The sequence below is a fragment of the Helianthus annuus genome, chromosome 9 (genome assembly GCF_002127325.2).
Source record: "Helianthus annuus cultivar XRQ/B chromosome 9, HanXRQr2.0-SUNRISE, whole genome shotgun sequence".
Taxonomy (NCBI): domain Eukaryota; kingdom Viridiplantae; phylum Streptophyta; class Magnoliopsida; order Asterales; family Asteraceae; genus Helianthus; species Helianthus annuus.
The window spans coordinates 186,812,228-186,826,560 of NC_035441.2; the positions used below are offsets into that span (position 1 = coordinate 186,812,228).

The 14,333-nt window shown below is 45.4% G+C and overlaps 1 protein-coding gene across 1 annotated transcript; it reads left to right on the top strand.

Annotated features, from left to right (window-relative positions):
* Nucleotides 1–7,915: 7,915 nt before the first annotated feature.
* Nucleotides 7,916–9,823, top strand: LOC110876974. Its single transcript, XM_022125131.1, has one exon. The coding sequence runs from the start codon at nucleotides 7,916–7,918 to the stop codon at nucleotides 9,821–9,823; it is 1,908 nt and encodes a 635-aa protein (XP_021980823.1).
* Nucleotides 9,824–14,333: the final 4,510 nt, after the last annotated feature.

Here is a 14,333-nt window from a genome sequence, read left to right on the forward strand (position 1 = left end):
ATTACTATAAATAGCCGACCTTGGGACTTGCACAGAGGAGTTGAAACGACGTAAATAGCTTCTGTGTACGTCGAGATAAGGCTGCTATATCACAATAAACACACACACGAATCACGAGGTGCTGCCGCAATCAGGGTAATAACTCGATCGCTATTACGATTCAACGTCCGATCGATTATAACTATCCAACGATTGTCCGAGTGATGCTCAAATTGAGCTTGTACTTTGTTATTCATTGTGATTTCAACTTGAATGTTTGAGTGCTGTTCGAATTCGGACTATGCTCTGTCATTCGTTGTGAATCCATTGGATTATTAAGTATCGCACTTGATAATAGTTGTGAGGGTTTAATCTCGTGAATTGACGTAACTGCTGAATTAGTTACTAATCCCGTTTGTGTGTGCATTTTTATTTAAATTAGGTTAGAAGGCTAATCAGTAAAGCTTATACTCTGCTCGTAAATCTGCAATGTGACTCATTCTCTTTTTATCAACTGTTTTACAAAACTCCAAATTATTTTCAAAGTTATAGGTACAGTGATTAAGTCTATGTAATCACCAAGTTACAGCCGGTATGTGGGGTTTTGTATACATTACTTATTTCCCGTCACACTTGGACAACGAGTTAGCCAAGGGGTGATCTGACCACAGTCACAGACACCATTTGGACAACGAGATAGCCAATGGGTAGTCAAGTGACAAGTACTGTGGGTAGTTGGTTCGATATCAGAAACATTGTAATTCCCCTTAATACTGTAAATTATAACAAAAAGGTGTCGTTTTCAGTAAAATGAATGATTCACTCAGTATTTCCCCGCTGACAAAACCTTTTTCAAACATGTTTCAGGTGATCTGGTATGAGCAAAGAAAAGTGTCGTGGAGCACTCCCAGCTTAGAAAAGTGGCTCAGTGTAAATAAATAAAAGAAGCATGTTTTGAAAATAAAAGATTTCCCAGAGAAATCATATTATTGTAAATTATGGGATTTATCCCTCAGCTATAAAACGGGCAGTTTGAGTTATTAAAAGATCCTGTTTTAAAAAGACTTCCGCTGTCGCTTAAATTAAATACCACGGGATTCCTGTCCCGCGGCTCCTGAAACGGGTCAAACCGGGTCGGGGGCCGTGACAGAGAGATCGAGAAGACGTGTGAGTTCTATGGTGGCTAAGGCATTTTGGTTGACTTTCCCAAATCCCAGTTTATGAATAAAGTCTACTTTTAAATTGAATGTGTTTTTAAAATGGAGATGATAAATAAGGTTGCTCAGATGAAGGGACTGTTTGGCTAAGCTTATTGGAATGACTTATTTACTTATTTGCTTATTTGAAAAGCAAATAAGTCATAATGGAATGAAGCAAATAAGCCAAACAGCCCCGAATAAGAAATTGGTGTGCTTTTAAATCTTCAAGCAATTTTTTGAAGATGTTGGTGATGATTGGAAACGCAAGTTCAGTTTATGGAATAAAAAAGAATTGACAGTGAAACCATTTAACTTTTAATGTTTTTATATTAAAGGGTAATTTAGTAATTTCACACACACTTAACTGAGAAAACTAACCTCCATCCATACCAGGGACTATTCGAGTAACAAACGATTAAACCACAGGGAGCATACATGCTATTTTGAAAAGTTGGGGACTAAATGTGAAAAAACTTAAAACCACAGGGACTATCCGGGCAATTAACTCTTAAATAGAGAAAAGAAAGGATTCTTTCATTTTCTTTTCTTTTCTCTCCAGTTCTTTCCAAATTGGAAAGATTAATTTTAGACAAAAAATCTCTCATTTTCTCTTCTTTTCTCTCTTTTAATGAAACTCTGGAAAACAACTAAAAATTATTTCCTTCCAAATCTTTTCTTTTCTCTCATTTAATTAATGAAACTCGGAAACATAAGAAACCTGAAAAAAATCCCAAAACTAGAAACTAATGGATGGAATATGTAAAAAACAGGGTTTGTTGGTAAAAAAACTCCAATTAGGGGGTTCGGGGCGTCTTCGGGGAGTTCAAGCGGGGAACGATTTTGCCGAAATGGGGGGTACCGCCATTGAGGCGGGGGATGAAATCGGGGAAGCAGTTGGGGGTGGAGGCACCGAAGAGAGGGGGAGGAGAGAGAGAGGAGAGAGGGAGAGAGGACCAATCAATGCTTTTCTTTTCTTTTTTTTTTTTTTTTTAAAAAAAACCAATTCACCTAAGAGGGGAGTGCCGCCATCAATTTAGGGTGTTAGGGGAGTTTAAGAGGGGAGTTGACGTGGCACACGAGGATTGGTTTGGCGTAAGAGAGGGGACTCACCTCTTAGGTGAGCACCCCCTTCACCCTTACGGTCGTAAACGAGATTCATAAAAACCTATCTCAAATCACCACCACTGTCGTAAATCGCAGTTTCATCAGATTAGGCTTCAATGTCGGCTTCTTCTGCTCCTCGTACAACAGGTCCATGGGGGTTTTCTTTTTAATTCCCTCAAATTTCTTTTTTTAGGTAATCGGAGCACTCACGATGTGTTCTCTTTAGACGACGCTGTTGGCTATACCGGAATTTTTTTTTACCAAAATAGAGCCTTGTCTGCCCAGTTGATTTTGATCCCAGTTCACTACAATTAGCAATAATGATGAACAGTTCATATCGTTCTGATGATTAACTCGTATTGAACCAATATCAGATTTTTTTTTTCTTACCAAAACAGAGCCTTGTCTGCCATTTGATTTTAAATACACTTCATTACAATTAACAATAAATAATGAATCCAAGCTTTAAATATACATATGTATTCCATTGGACCATTATGGCTTCCGAATAGAATACAAATTTTAACAATCATGTTGCTCTAGGATGCCGAATGTCATATTATATGGAATTAATGTGAACATAAAATGAAAATAACGATTAGATTATAGAAGGAAGTGTTGCAGGTGTGGGTTTGGGTGGAGACAGAAGTGGGTGGTTGCAGGTGTCGGTTTGGGTGGAGACAGAAGTGAGCAGTCGCAGGTGCGGTGGAGGTGGAGCCGGAGGTAGAAGTGGGTGGTGGTGTGGAGGAGGAGGGGTTGGGTGGCCACTTCTTTATTGTTTTAATTTGTTTTTTAAAGGGAGGAGTAAATAAGTAATTTCAGATGGACTTAACAAAGAAAACTAACGGACATTCACTCCACGGACTATCCGAGTAAAAACTCGTCAAACCACAAGGAGCACCAGTGTAATTTCCAAAAGTTGGGGACTATAGGTGTTATTTTACAAAACCACAGGGACTATCCGTGCATTTTACTCTTTAATTTAATATTAAAGACATTTTGGTTATTTTACATGAAGTTAACGGTGAAAACTAACGGACATCCACTCCAGAGACCATTCGAGTAACAAAAAGTAAACCACATGGAGCGCTGGTGTAATTTCTAAAAGTTGGACACTATAGGTGTTACTTTACAAAACCATATGGACTATCCGGGCATTTTACTCAAGATTTTATTTATACATCTCAATTCTAGTTTAAGATATTTGTTTTGTAAAGTGTAAGATAAAATGAGGCAAAAATGATTTCAATTCTAAATTTAAGATATTTGTTTTTGGGTTATTGGATTTTATCACCCTCTAACTATTGACTATTGGTCGTTGCCACCCCCAACTATCACTCTGACGCCCGCCACCCCCAACTTAACACTTAGTGTGTTCTGTCACCACGTCGTTAACTGATCACTAACTTTTGATCTTGTTACTATACTTTTGGGGTGTTCTAAGACCCTTAAAACCTTTCCTAAGATCCCTATGACACCCCCAAAAGTATAGTACATAATCAAAAGTTAGTGATCAGTTAACGACGTGGTGACAAAACTCACTAAATGTTAAGTTGGGGGGTGACGGGCGTCAAAGTGATATTTGGAGGTGGCAACGGCTAATAGTCAATAATTGGGGGTGATAAAATTCAATAATCCTTTGTTTTTTAAAGTGTAAGATAAAAAGAGGCAAAACTGAAATGGTTTGGAAATGTGCGGAGGAGACAGATGATGGTGCCGATAAAAACCGTGAAAACTCGCATAAGGGAAAGGAGTAGAGACAGACTCAAACTGATATAAGACGAGCAAATTAATCTGAAGCAAATTGCAATTCTCCAACTTACGAAAAGTTTGTGTAAAAGAAATACATTCTCAATCCATCTTTATACATAATCAACTTACGAATGACTTTATTAAACCTTTATCCATCCTCGGTACACACGGTTTTAAACTCCATCCTTTGCTTGTGGGGGCATAACGCCCCCTTTGAATGTATAATGGCGTTGTATGTCGCGCCCTTTTCTCCTATAACGCCCCCATAGCGTCCGGAACACCATTATGGGACACGTTATGGGGTAAATTTTTTGTCCTCCCGCGATGATTATCACGGCGTGATGATTCCTTCCCCACTTACACACATATACATACACACATACATACTGACGACGGGCCAGTGGGGAAGCCCACTTTACCCGCTTTGGGCCTTTCTCTTTAGGAAGCCCAACCACTCAAATACCCACTAAGTGAATTACCCTTGCTTACCAAGGTTCCTTCCTCATGTGAGCGGGAAAACAGCTAAGAGATAACAGGCTCATTAAATGCCTGATAGGAGAAGCATCCGGTCACCATCATCGTACTTATCCGGCTATGCATTAATGAAGAAAGGCATCGCACCGTTGGGGGTCAGACACGTGTCTGACCTTCCCAAGGTATCACAGTTACCGTTAGATAACATGAGGGATATTTCTCTTGGAGATAGGGGCATGCCATTATATAAGGGAGAGAAAGGATAAGGCAGAGGCAGGTATAATCTCCGGCCAACTTCTCATTTACTACTCTCATTTATTCCCTCTTATTAAATCCGACCAACATTCCTCGTATTTACTACACATAACACATTAATTAGATTCACACCAAGATAGGAATTCTCCGGTGAATATCTTCATCGGAAAATACTCCTTTCCTCATCCGGCAAGTTTACTTATTCTCACGCCGGAGCTTGGTCACGGATCCCCCTCATGGGGTCCCCCGTGGCCAGGCTAACGGTTTATTCTTTTGTAGTAAGCAAGGACAGGAGCTCTCAACGTCAACGAAGATCCAGCCAACGTCATCCGGAGGTTGGGTATTCGACATTGGCGCCATCCGTGGGTCCCTGGCCTGACCGGTGTTCCCACATTAACATTCGACTTTCAGAGAGCAACTCACCCTTCCGAAAGCAGCATGGCAACCCCACATAGTTCGCGTGTCACCCAGACGGCACAAAATGATTTGGATAAGGTCACTGTGGAGGATATTACCCATGAAGAGGGTAACGAGAATCTGGTAGAAAACCTGGAAGAAACGGAGCATGTCACTGCTGGCTTTGTGGCCATGCACAGGGAGAAGATAACCAAGTATCTTGACGACTTGAAGAGACAAGAAAAGTTGGACAGCCTCAGGGCCAGACTCTCTTTTGACACACCCTCTAATCAAGAAGGAACGAACCCCCATAATAAGAGCAGCAATGGGGACCAGCTGGAAACATTCATGACCGCCCTGAGGCAGATGTCTTCCGAGAAGAGAGAGGACTTGATCACCGGGAAAAAACACAAAGAAAAGGAGAAAGACGACTCAGGTAACGTTGGTTTGGACCAACCATACCTACCACGAGACTTGGCCGAGGTCTCAAAGTTCACAAGGAGAATATCAGAGGCACTCATGCCTCCCAAGACAAAGCTGCCCCCAGGCTTCGATCGCTACGACGGAACGAGAGATCCGGAAGATCATTTGCATGCCTTCCGAGGGGCGGGGCAGCTGGGAAGGTGGTCCATGCCAGTATGGTGCCACATGTTTGTACAAACCTTAACGGAAGAAGCCCGGCTGTGGTTTGATAGTCTCCCTCCGGGGAGCATAGACAGCTATGAAGAGTTAAGTGAAAAATTCCTCAGGAATTTTGGCCAGCAAAGGAAGGTGGTCAAAAATCTCAACGAAATCCTCCACATCAGGCAGAGGGACAATGAACGGATAGACCAGTACATGGAAAGGTTTGTCAAAGAAAGCATGAACATCAAGGATGTCCCGGAGGTCATGAAAATCAGTAGTTTCATAAATGGGCTGAAGCATGCACAGCTGTGTGAAAAGCTGGGAGAGGAGTTCCCACCTTCCTTCGACAATCTTATGGACAGGGTCAGGGCTTTCGTCTGGGGAAAGGATACGGTCAGCAAGGCTAAGGAGACGGACACCACACCCCGAAGAGTCACCCCAACAGCAAGACCCCCTGAGAAAGGTACTCCCTATTTCCGGAAACCCACCTTTGATAGAATGTTGCATGACAGGGCGAGGCCCTCATACTCCCCCTACAGACCCCGAGGGAGAGGCCCCCCTACTCCGACAGCTTCACCCCTCTCGTCAAAACTCCAATTGAGATACTGGCGACGGAGAGGGTGAAGAATTCTTTCCCAAGGCCACCCCCCATAAAGCCAGGACCCAAAGCACAGCCGAACGGATACTGTGAGTTTCATAAGGGCTTTGGGCACAAAACCGATGATTGCATGTACCTCAAGAGGGAAATAGAGGCTGCGGTGAAAACGGGAAGACTGGCCCATCTGGTCAAGGAGATCAAGGAAGGGGGAGGGGATCGTAAGGGAAGAGATGCAAGAGAGCCTGGGAGGGCAGATGTTGATATGATAAGGAGGAGAAATGAATTTGATGTTACCCGAAGTGTTAAAGCCAGGATCCTAGGCTCTCCGAACTGCATGAAAACTCCCATCCTTATGCCGTACTTAGAAGAAAGCGAAGTACAACGACTTCCGCTGAATATCTCAGCTGTGATAGCTGGACACAAAGTGTCTAGAATACATGTGGACGGAGGGTCAGGCGTCGAGGTGATATACGAACATTGCTTCCTCAGATTTGACATAGATATAAGAGATAGACTGGAGGAAGACTCTATCCCATTGGTGGGATTCAACAACAGCGTGTCACACCCCCTGGGAAAGATCAGGCTCCCATTCACAGTTGGTGTAGGGGGCAGGGTCCGGACGATCAATTTAACCTTCACTGTAGTCAGGGCACCCTCCAAGTACAACGCGATTTTGGGAAGACCTGGGATTGGGGATCTACAAGCACAAGCGTCTACTCCTCACGGGGTTTTGGTATTCCAAACACCAAAAGGCCTTGCATGGGTTAAGTCAGCCTACGAAGTGGTCTCTTCAGTATCCAAAGGGGAGGAACCCGGGAAAACCCCAGGGAAGAAGGTGGAAGAATGGGTCCTCTGCGATAAGTTCCCAGAGCAGACAGTTAAGGTGGGGAGCCACCTAAGTGACAAGTGCAAGAGTGCCCTGAAAGAGTTGCTCCTCCATAACTTAGACGTGTTTGCATTCCAACACGGTGACATGACGGAAATTCCCAGAAGCCTGACAGAGCACCGGCTCAACACCTTCACATGGGCGAAACCGGTGAAACAAAAGAAGCGGAGCATGGGACCAAACAAAAGAAGGGCTGCTTGTGAAGAGACCCGCAAACTGCTCAGGGCGTGGATAGTCAGGGAAGTCAAATACCCATCCTGGGTTGCCAACCCAGTCATGGTTCAGAAAAAAGATGGGGGGTGGAGGATGTGCATCGATTTCCAAGACCTAAACAAATCATGCCCCAAGGATTGCTACCCCCTCCCGGAGATAGACACCCAGGTGGACTCCCTATCCCAGTACCCGCTGAAGTGCTTACTAGATGCCTATAAGGGATACCACCAAATACAGATGTCAATAGAAGATGAAGAAAAGACTGCTTTCATCACCGATGAGGGGACATTTTGCTATACCAAGATGCCCTTTGTTCTCAAAAACGCGGGGGCGACATAGCAAAGGTTTATGAACACCTTGTTTAGGGAACAAAGGGGAAGGAATTTAGAAGTGTATGTTGACGACATTGTCATCAAGAGTCTGACAGAGGCAGCCATGATAGATGACATAGCTGAAACTCTCAACACAATGCAGGATGTAAACATGAAGCTGAACCCCGGGAAGTGCTGCTTCGGGGTAGAGGAAGGAAATTTCCTGGGGGTGGTGGTAACTAAAGGAGGGATAAAAGCAAACCCAGAAAAGACCCAGGCTGTGGCCGAAATGCGCTCTCCCAGGTCCCTGAAGGACATCCAGCAGTTAAACGGAAGGCTGATTGCACTAAATCGCTTCTTATCAAAAGTGGCTGACAAAACACTCCCTTTCATGAAAGTGTTAAAAGACTGCCTCCAGACCAGCAAATTCAACTTTACCACCGAGGCCGAAGCCGCCTTTCAAGAAATGAAAACCTACATCTGCAAGCTCCCGACGTTAGCCACTCCGGTGCCCGGAGACCCACTGCTCCTTTACCTATCTGCCTCTAAGACGACCATAAGCGCGGTCATGATGGTGGAACGGGAGGGGAAACAGATTCCCGTATATTTCATCAGTAGAACACTTAAGGGGCCCGAGGAACGGTATATGCCTTTAGAGAAACTTGCGTTGGCCCTGGTTTTTGCATCTCGGAGGCTCAGAAGGTACTTCCAAGGGCATAAGGTCACCCTAGTAACTGATCAACCCCTCCAGAAAGTGCTTAGAAAACCGGAACAGTCAGGACGACTGGCTAAATGGGCCGTAGAATTGGGAGAACATTCTCTGGAGTTCAAGCCCAGGACAGCCATGAAGAGACAAATACTGGCTGACTTCTTAGCAGAAGTCCCCAAGGACGAAGAAAGGGAACTACTAAAGTGGGAAGCTTTGGAGGAAGAAGAAAAGAAAAGGGAAGACGAGGCTGTCTGGAAGTTGTTCACTGATGGAGCATCTAGTGAAGAGGGGAATGGTGCAGGCATCACACTAGTAAGCCCCGAGGGGGTTGAGCTGACGTATGCCATAAGGTTGGACTTCGAAAACACCAACAATACCGCCGAGTATGAAGCCCTCTTAGCAGGGATGAGGTTGGCACAGAAGATGAAGGCAAAACACGTGGAGGCTAGTACCGATTCACAGTTAGTAGTAAAGCAGTACCAGGGGGAATATGAAGCCAAGGATAGCATCATGGCTCGGTTTGTGGCGAAAGTTAAGGAGACAGCTAAGGCATTCAGAACCTTCAAACTGGAATATATCTCTCGAGGGAGGAACCGTAAGTCTGATGCACTCAGCAAGTTAGCTTCAGTAGCATTCGACCACCTCGCGAAGGAGGTCAAAGTAGAGGTCCTGACATCCCCATCCCTTGACATAATGGAAGTGGCCACGATCGAAGGTTCCCAAGAAACATGGATGACCCCAATCATTAAATTCCTCTGGGACGGGACTTTACCCGAGGGGGAATGGGCGGCCAGAAAGATAAGAGTCAAAGCTCTACAATATGAACTGATTGGAGGGGAGCTATACCGAAGGTCGTACCTGGGTCCGTCCCTAAAGTGCGTAGATATGGAAGAGGCCGAATATGTCGTTAGGGAAATGCACGAGGGGATCTGTGGAATGCACTCAGGACCAAGAACGGTTGTGAGAAGGGCAATGAACGCAGGGTTCTACTGGCCGCGAATGTACGAGACGGCATCTGAAGAGATAAAGAAGTGTGATAACTGCCAAGTACATGCACCAATGACCCATCAGCACAAACACCCTATGGTCCCGGTCTCAACATCTTGGCCATTCCAGAAATGGGCCATTGACACAATCGGGCCTTTTCCGGAAGGCCCAGGAGGGGTCAAATACGTGGTGGTGGCCATTGATTATTTCACTAAGTGGATCGAAGCGAAACCCCTGGCAAAGATCACTGGAGATCAGATGAGAAGGTTCGTGCTGGATAACATCGTGTGCAGATATGGGGTCCCGAAGGAACTGGTAAGTGACAATGGGGTGTAATTCGCCGGAAGACCCTTCAAGCCATGGTGCGAACAGATGAGGATTCAACAAGTGTTCACCTCTGTTACCCATGCCCAGAGTAACGGGTTGTTAGAAAGAGCCAACCAAAGCATAATCAAAGGAATGAAGGGCAGGCTTGGGAGGAAATAGAAGGGCTGGCTGGAAGAACTTCCATTTGTGTTATGGGCATACCGAACCACCCCCAAAAGTTGCAATGGGGAGACCCCATTCAGCCTTACCTACGAGACAAAGGCCATAATCCCTGCAGAGATCAGATCACAAACTGCCCGGATGAAGCTGAGGGATGAGGAGAACGAGCAGGATCTAAGGACAAACCTGAACTTATTGGAAGAAAGAAGAGAGATAGCAGCGGTGAAGGAAGCTCACTACAAAAAACTCCTGGCAAGTTACTACAACACCCGGATGAAGAAGTTTAACCTCGTCACAGGGGACCTGGTTCTTAGAGCCAACGAGGCTAGTCTGTAGGAAAACACCGGAAAATTGGGCCCCAACTGGGAAGGCCCGTACAGAGTCACATGGGCAAACGGGAAGGGAACATGCAAGTTGGAGACATTAGAAGGAAAAGAGGTCCCCAGGACATACCCCCAGGGGAAAACCGCCAAGAGCCACTTTTGTTGTAGGAAAACTATGTGTACGGGGATTTTTCCCCCAGAAAGTAAACCTTTTTGTAAACAGTCTATGAAGGGAAGTATAAATCCCCCGAAAATTAAATGAAAGACGGACGAAAACGTCCCATTTTGAAAACTATGGGTAACCATACCTGGGCAGACGTGCCTATGAACACCCTTTAAATCTAAAACTAGAACAAACGAACACACGTGTATGAGGCATTCAAGACATGCCCAAAGCCCGGCCGTGGGGCTAATAAAGGTCTAGCTAACCTAAGACGGACAAAAGCAAGTCAAAAAACATAATACCGCATTATAAACTTGTCCACCGATTGGCCTCGAACAGACAATCACAGTTTAACGAAGCAAACAATAAAAAACAAATAATGCAAACACACTCGTATATAGAAAACTACGAAGGGGAACCTGCTTTATTTAATACAAAATATACATACAAAAAGAAGCCCCAATAACTTGGGCAAAAACTAAACAATATACAAAATTACAAACACAGTGAGACAAAGTGAAGACATAGCTCCTCACTAAAGCAGCTTGAAAGTCTCCAGGGAATCACCAAGCTAGCCTCCGATAAAAGCCCCTGCAAAGCAAAACAAACAAGACAAGGAACAGACAAGAAAGCAAAGGAGGAGCTATACATAACCATAGGCCATACGATTAGCGGTCAAGGTGGTCCCCAACACAAAGGACCATCCAAAACAAAGTCAAGCAAAACATACAAGTATCCCAAGTAAGTTAGAGTTATTACAACCATATCGAAGTTTGTCAAGTGTTCAGAATTCACTGGGGATCACCCCCGGAAAGGGACGGCGGAGACGAAGGACCAGCGGAGGAGAACAGGGCCTTCAGTTCATCAATTGAAATCAAGGGATGCTCAAGGATCTTGGCAAGGACGGCCGGGGTCTTACGCCCAAACTCCTCGTTCAGCTTGGACAACCTCTTCTTCGCTTTGGAATTATAAAGAGGAGTCTCTTTTCTGCCCAGGCCTTGGGCAGAATAAGCATAACCGTCCTTCAATCCCGCCTGATAGCCAACATCCGTATAGGCCCTATAAACCTCCTCCAGACCGCTTTTAAAGTCTTCTGATTGAGCAACAGCAGTAAGGAAAGCCCCAAAACCTTCAGTGATCAACCAGTGCTTCTCCCCCGCCAACCGTTGATTATCATCTGAAGTTATCCCATAATCTGCATACATAGTGTTAAGCTGCTCCTGGGAAACGGAGCCAACTTCCTTCACATGCTTCAGCTCAGCAGCAAGCCCCTCCTTCTCCGCGATCAACGACGCCATCTCCTGCTCCCAAGCCCGCTCCTTCCTCTCAAGCATAGCCCCAGCTCCCTAGACAAAGGATCAGTGAATACGGCTGTATGTATATATAAAAAAGCATAGCCCCAGCTCCCTCGACAAGCAAGGCCTTCCTGAAAAGTAGGTTTACTAGTCCCAGTAGCATGTAAAGGAGAAAGTTCATAGGCCGAGGAAAAGCGAGCTACCCCCACCTCAGAGGCTTTGTCACGAATACGGGAAGGAGAAGGACCTGTTGGAATTTCTATAGGCTCCCGGGAGCTCCCCTAAGAAGAAAGGAAAAAGGACAATCAGAAATGACATAGAAAGAAAGAAGAAGAGGAGGGGTAACTTACCAGTAACGGAGCACTCACCAAGCTTGAGAACTTTAAATGCTTGGACAAGGAACCTTTGACCCCGGCAGGAGGAAGGTCAGAGGCAGCCTTGGAAGAAGGAGGAAGTTTCTGACCACTAGCACTCCGAAGCCTCTGGCGAATTTTGCGAGGTGCAGGAGCCGGATGAGGACTGACAGACTTCCTCTTACGAACCAGCTGTATCTCCACTTCTTCATCGTCACTCTGACCGGAGGGATGAACAGGAGGAAGGTCGGGAGAACTTTCCTCCCCACCAGAAGGATCCTCCTCAGATCCACCCAGGGCAACAGAACCTCCTTCCTGGACGGACCCCCCCGCAACCTGTGCCTCCGCATTCAACCGGGGATCAACCTCGTCATCAACCACATATTTCACATCCTTGGAATCACCTTGAAGAAGCCGCCACAAAGTTATCTCTGCACAAGGCACTAAAGATGACTACGGGTCCCCAAAAGCATAAAAGAAAAAAGGAAATGATTATAAGAAACAAACCCGGAACAAAAAAGTACATTTCTTGCCAAAGAAGGCTCTTGGACGAACTGGGTAGGAAGGGCTCAAACCACCCATAGCAAGCATCCCCTCAGAGAAAGTAAAAGCCCTTGTTGGATTATCACACATTCTTTTCCACTGGACAGTCTCGCTTGCAGAAAGGGTAGGGACAACATCCTCAATAACGGCGTCAAGATCCTTTGGCACAGGGGACTCCGGTAACATAGCCGCAGAAACAAATATGAACCTACACTTCCAGTCCTTTAGGTAGGTCGAAGTCGGCATGAAGTTGTAGCAAGGCCTTGAAACACTGTTTTGACGTTTAGCAAAGGTGAACCAGTCACCATCGGAAATCAGCCGGTAAAACATACAGAACAGAGGGACAGAGGGTTCCCCCGAGATAGCGGCACAGGACAGTTCAAAATGAACTACCCTCATGAACCCCAAGGGGTGAATTTGTGAGAAATGCACACCAAAATGACGAAGCAAGGAAATCTTGAAGGCAGAAAGGGGGTATCGGACCCCACAAGAAGAGAAGCCAAGAGTATAAATGGGTATCCTATCCGGCGTGCATTCCGCCGATTCATTGGGGCCAGGCAAAGAAGGGGAAAACCGATCCGATATGTTATACGCCTCGATAAAAGACTTCAGGTCCTTCGCCGTTAAAACGGACCTTATCGACGACCGGCCACCACGACTCATGGTGTGAAGAAATGGTGAATGGGGAAAGTGAGTACAGAGAAAAGAAAGGAAGATGGGGGATTTAGATGTGAAGACGGATGAAATGAAAAGGGGGGATATTTAAAAGGGGTGACCGCTGACATGCAAGTAACTGTCACATCAGCGGTCTCTTCAAAATTCAAAAATAAGGCACGTGCTACTAGGGAATTAATTCCCGTCCCAGTAGAATCGGCGATGCCATGATTAGCAAAACTGCAACTGATCAAGAGTGGGCCCACCAAAAAAGAAACCGTCTCTCTTAAGCGATTGTGATTCAGCCCCGGATCATGAGCCTCGGGTCTCAGAACCAGGGACTAAAGATGACTTGACGACGGGCCAGTGGGGAAGCCCACTTTACCCGCTTTGGGCCTTTCTCTTTAGGAAGCCCAACCACTCAAATACCCACTAAGTGAATTACCCTTGCTTACCAAGGTTCCTTCCTCATGTGAGCGGGAAAACAGCTAAGAGATAACAGGCTCATTAAATGCCTGATAGGAGAAGCATCCGGTCACCATCATCGTACTTATCCGGCTATGCATTAATGAAGAAAGGCATCGCACCGTTGGGGGTCAGACACGTGTCTGACCTTCCCAAGGTATCACAGTTACCGTTAGATAACATGAGGGACATTTCTCTTTGAGATAGGGGCATGCCATTATATAAGGGAGAGAAAGGATAAGGCAGAGGCAAGTATAATCTCCGGCCAACTTCTCATTTACTTCTCTCATTTATTCCCTCTTATTAAATCCGACCCACATTCCTCGTATTTACTACACATAACACATTAATTAGATTCACACCAAGATAGGAATTCTCCGGTGAATATCTTCATCGGAAAATACTCCTTTCCTCATCCGGCAAGTTTACTTATTCTCACGCCGGAGCTTGGTCACGGATCCCCCTCATGGGGTCCCCCGTGGCGAGGCTAACAGTTTATTCTTTTGTAGTAAGCAAGGACATGAGCTCTCAACGTCAACGAAGATCCAGCCAACGTCATCCGGA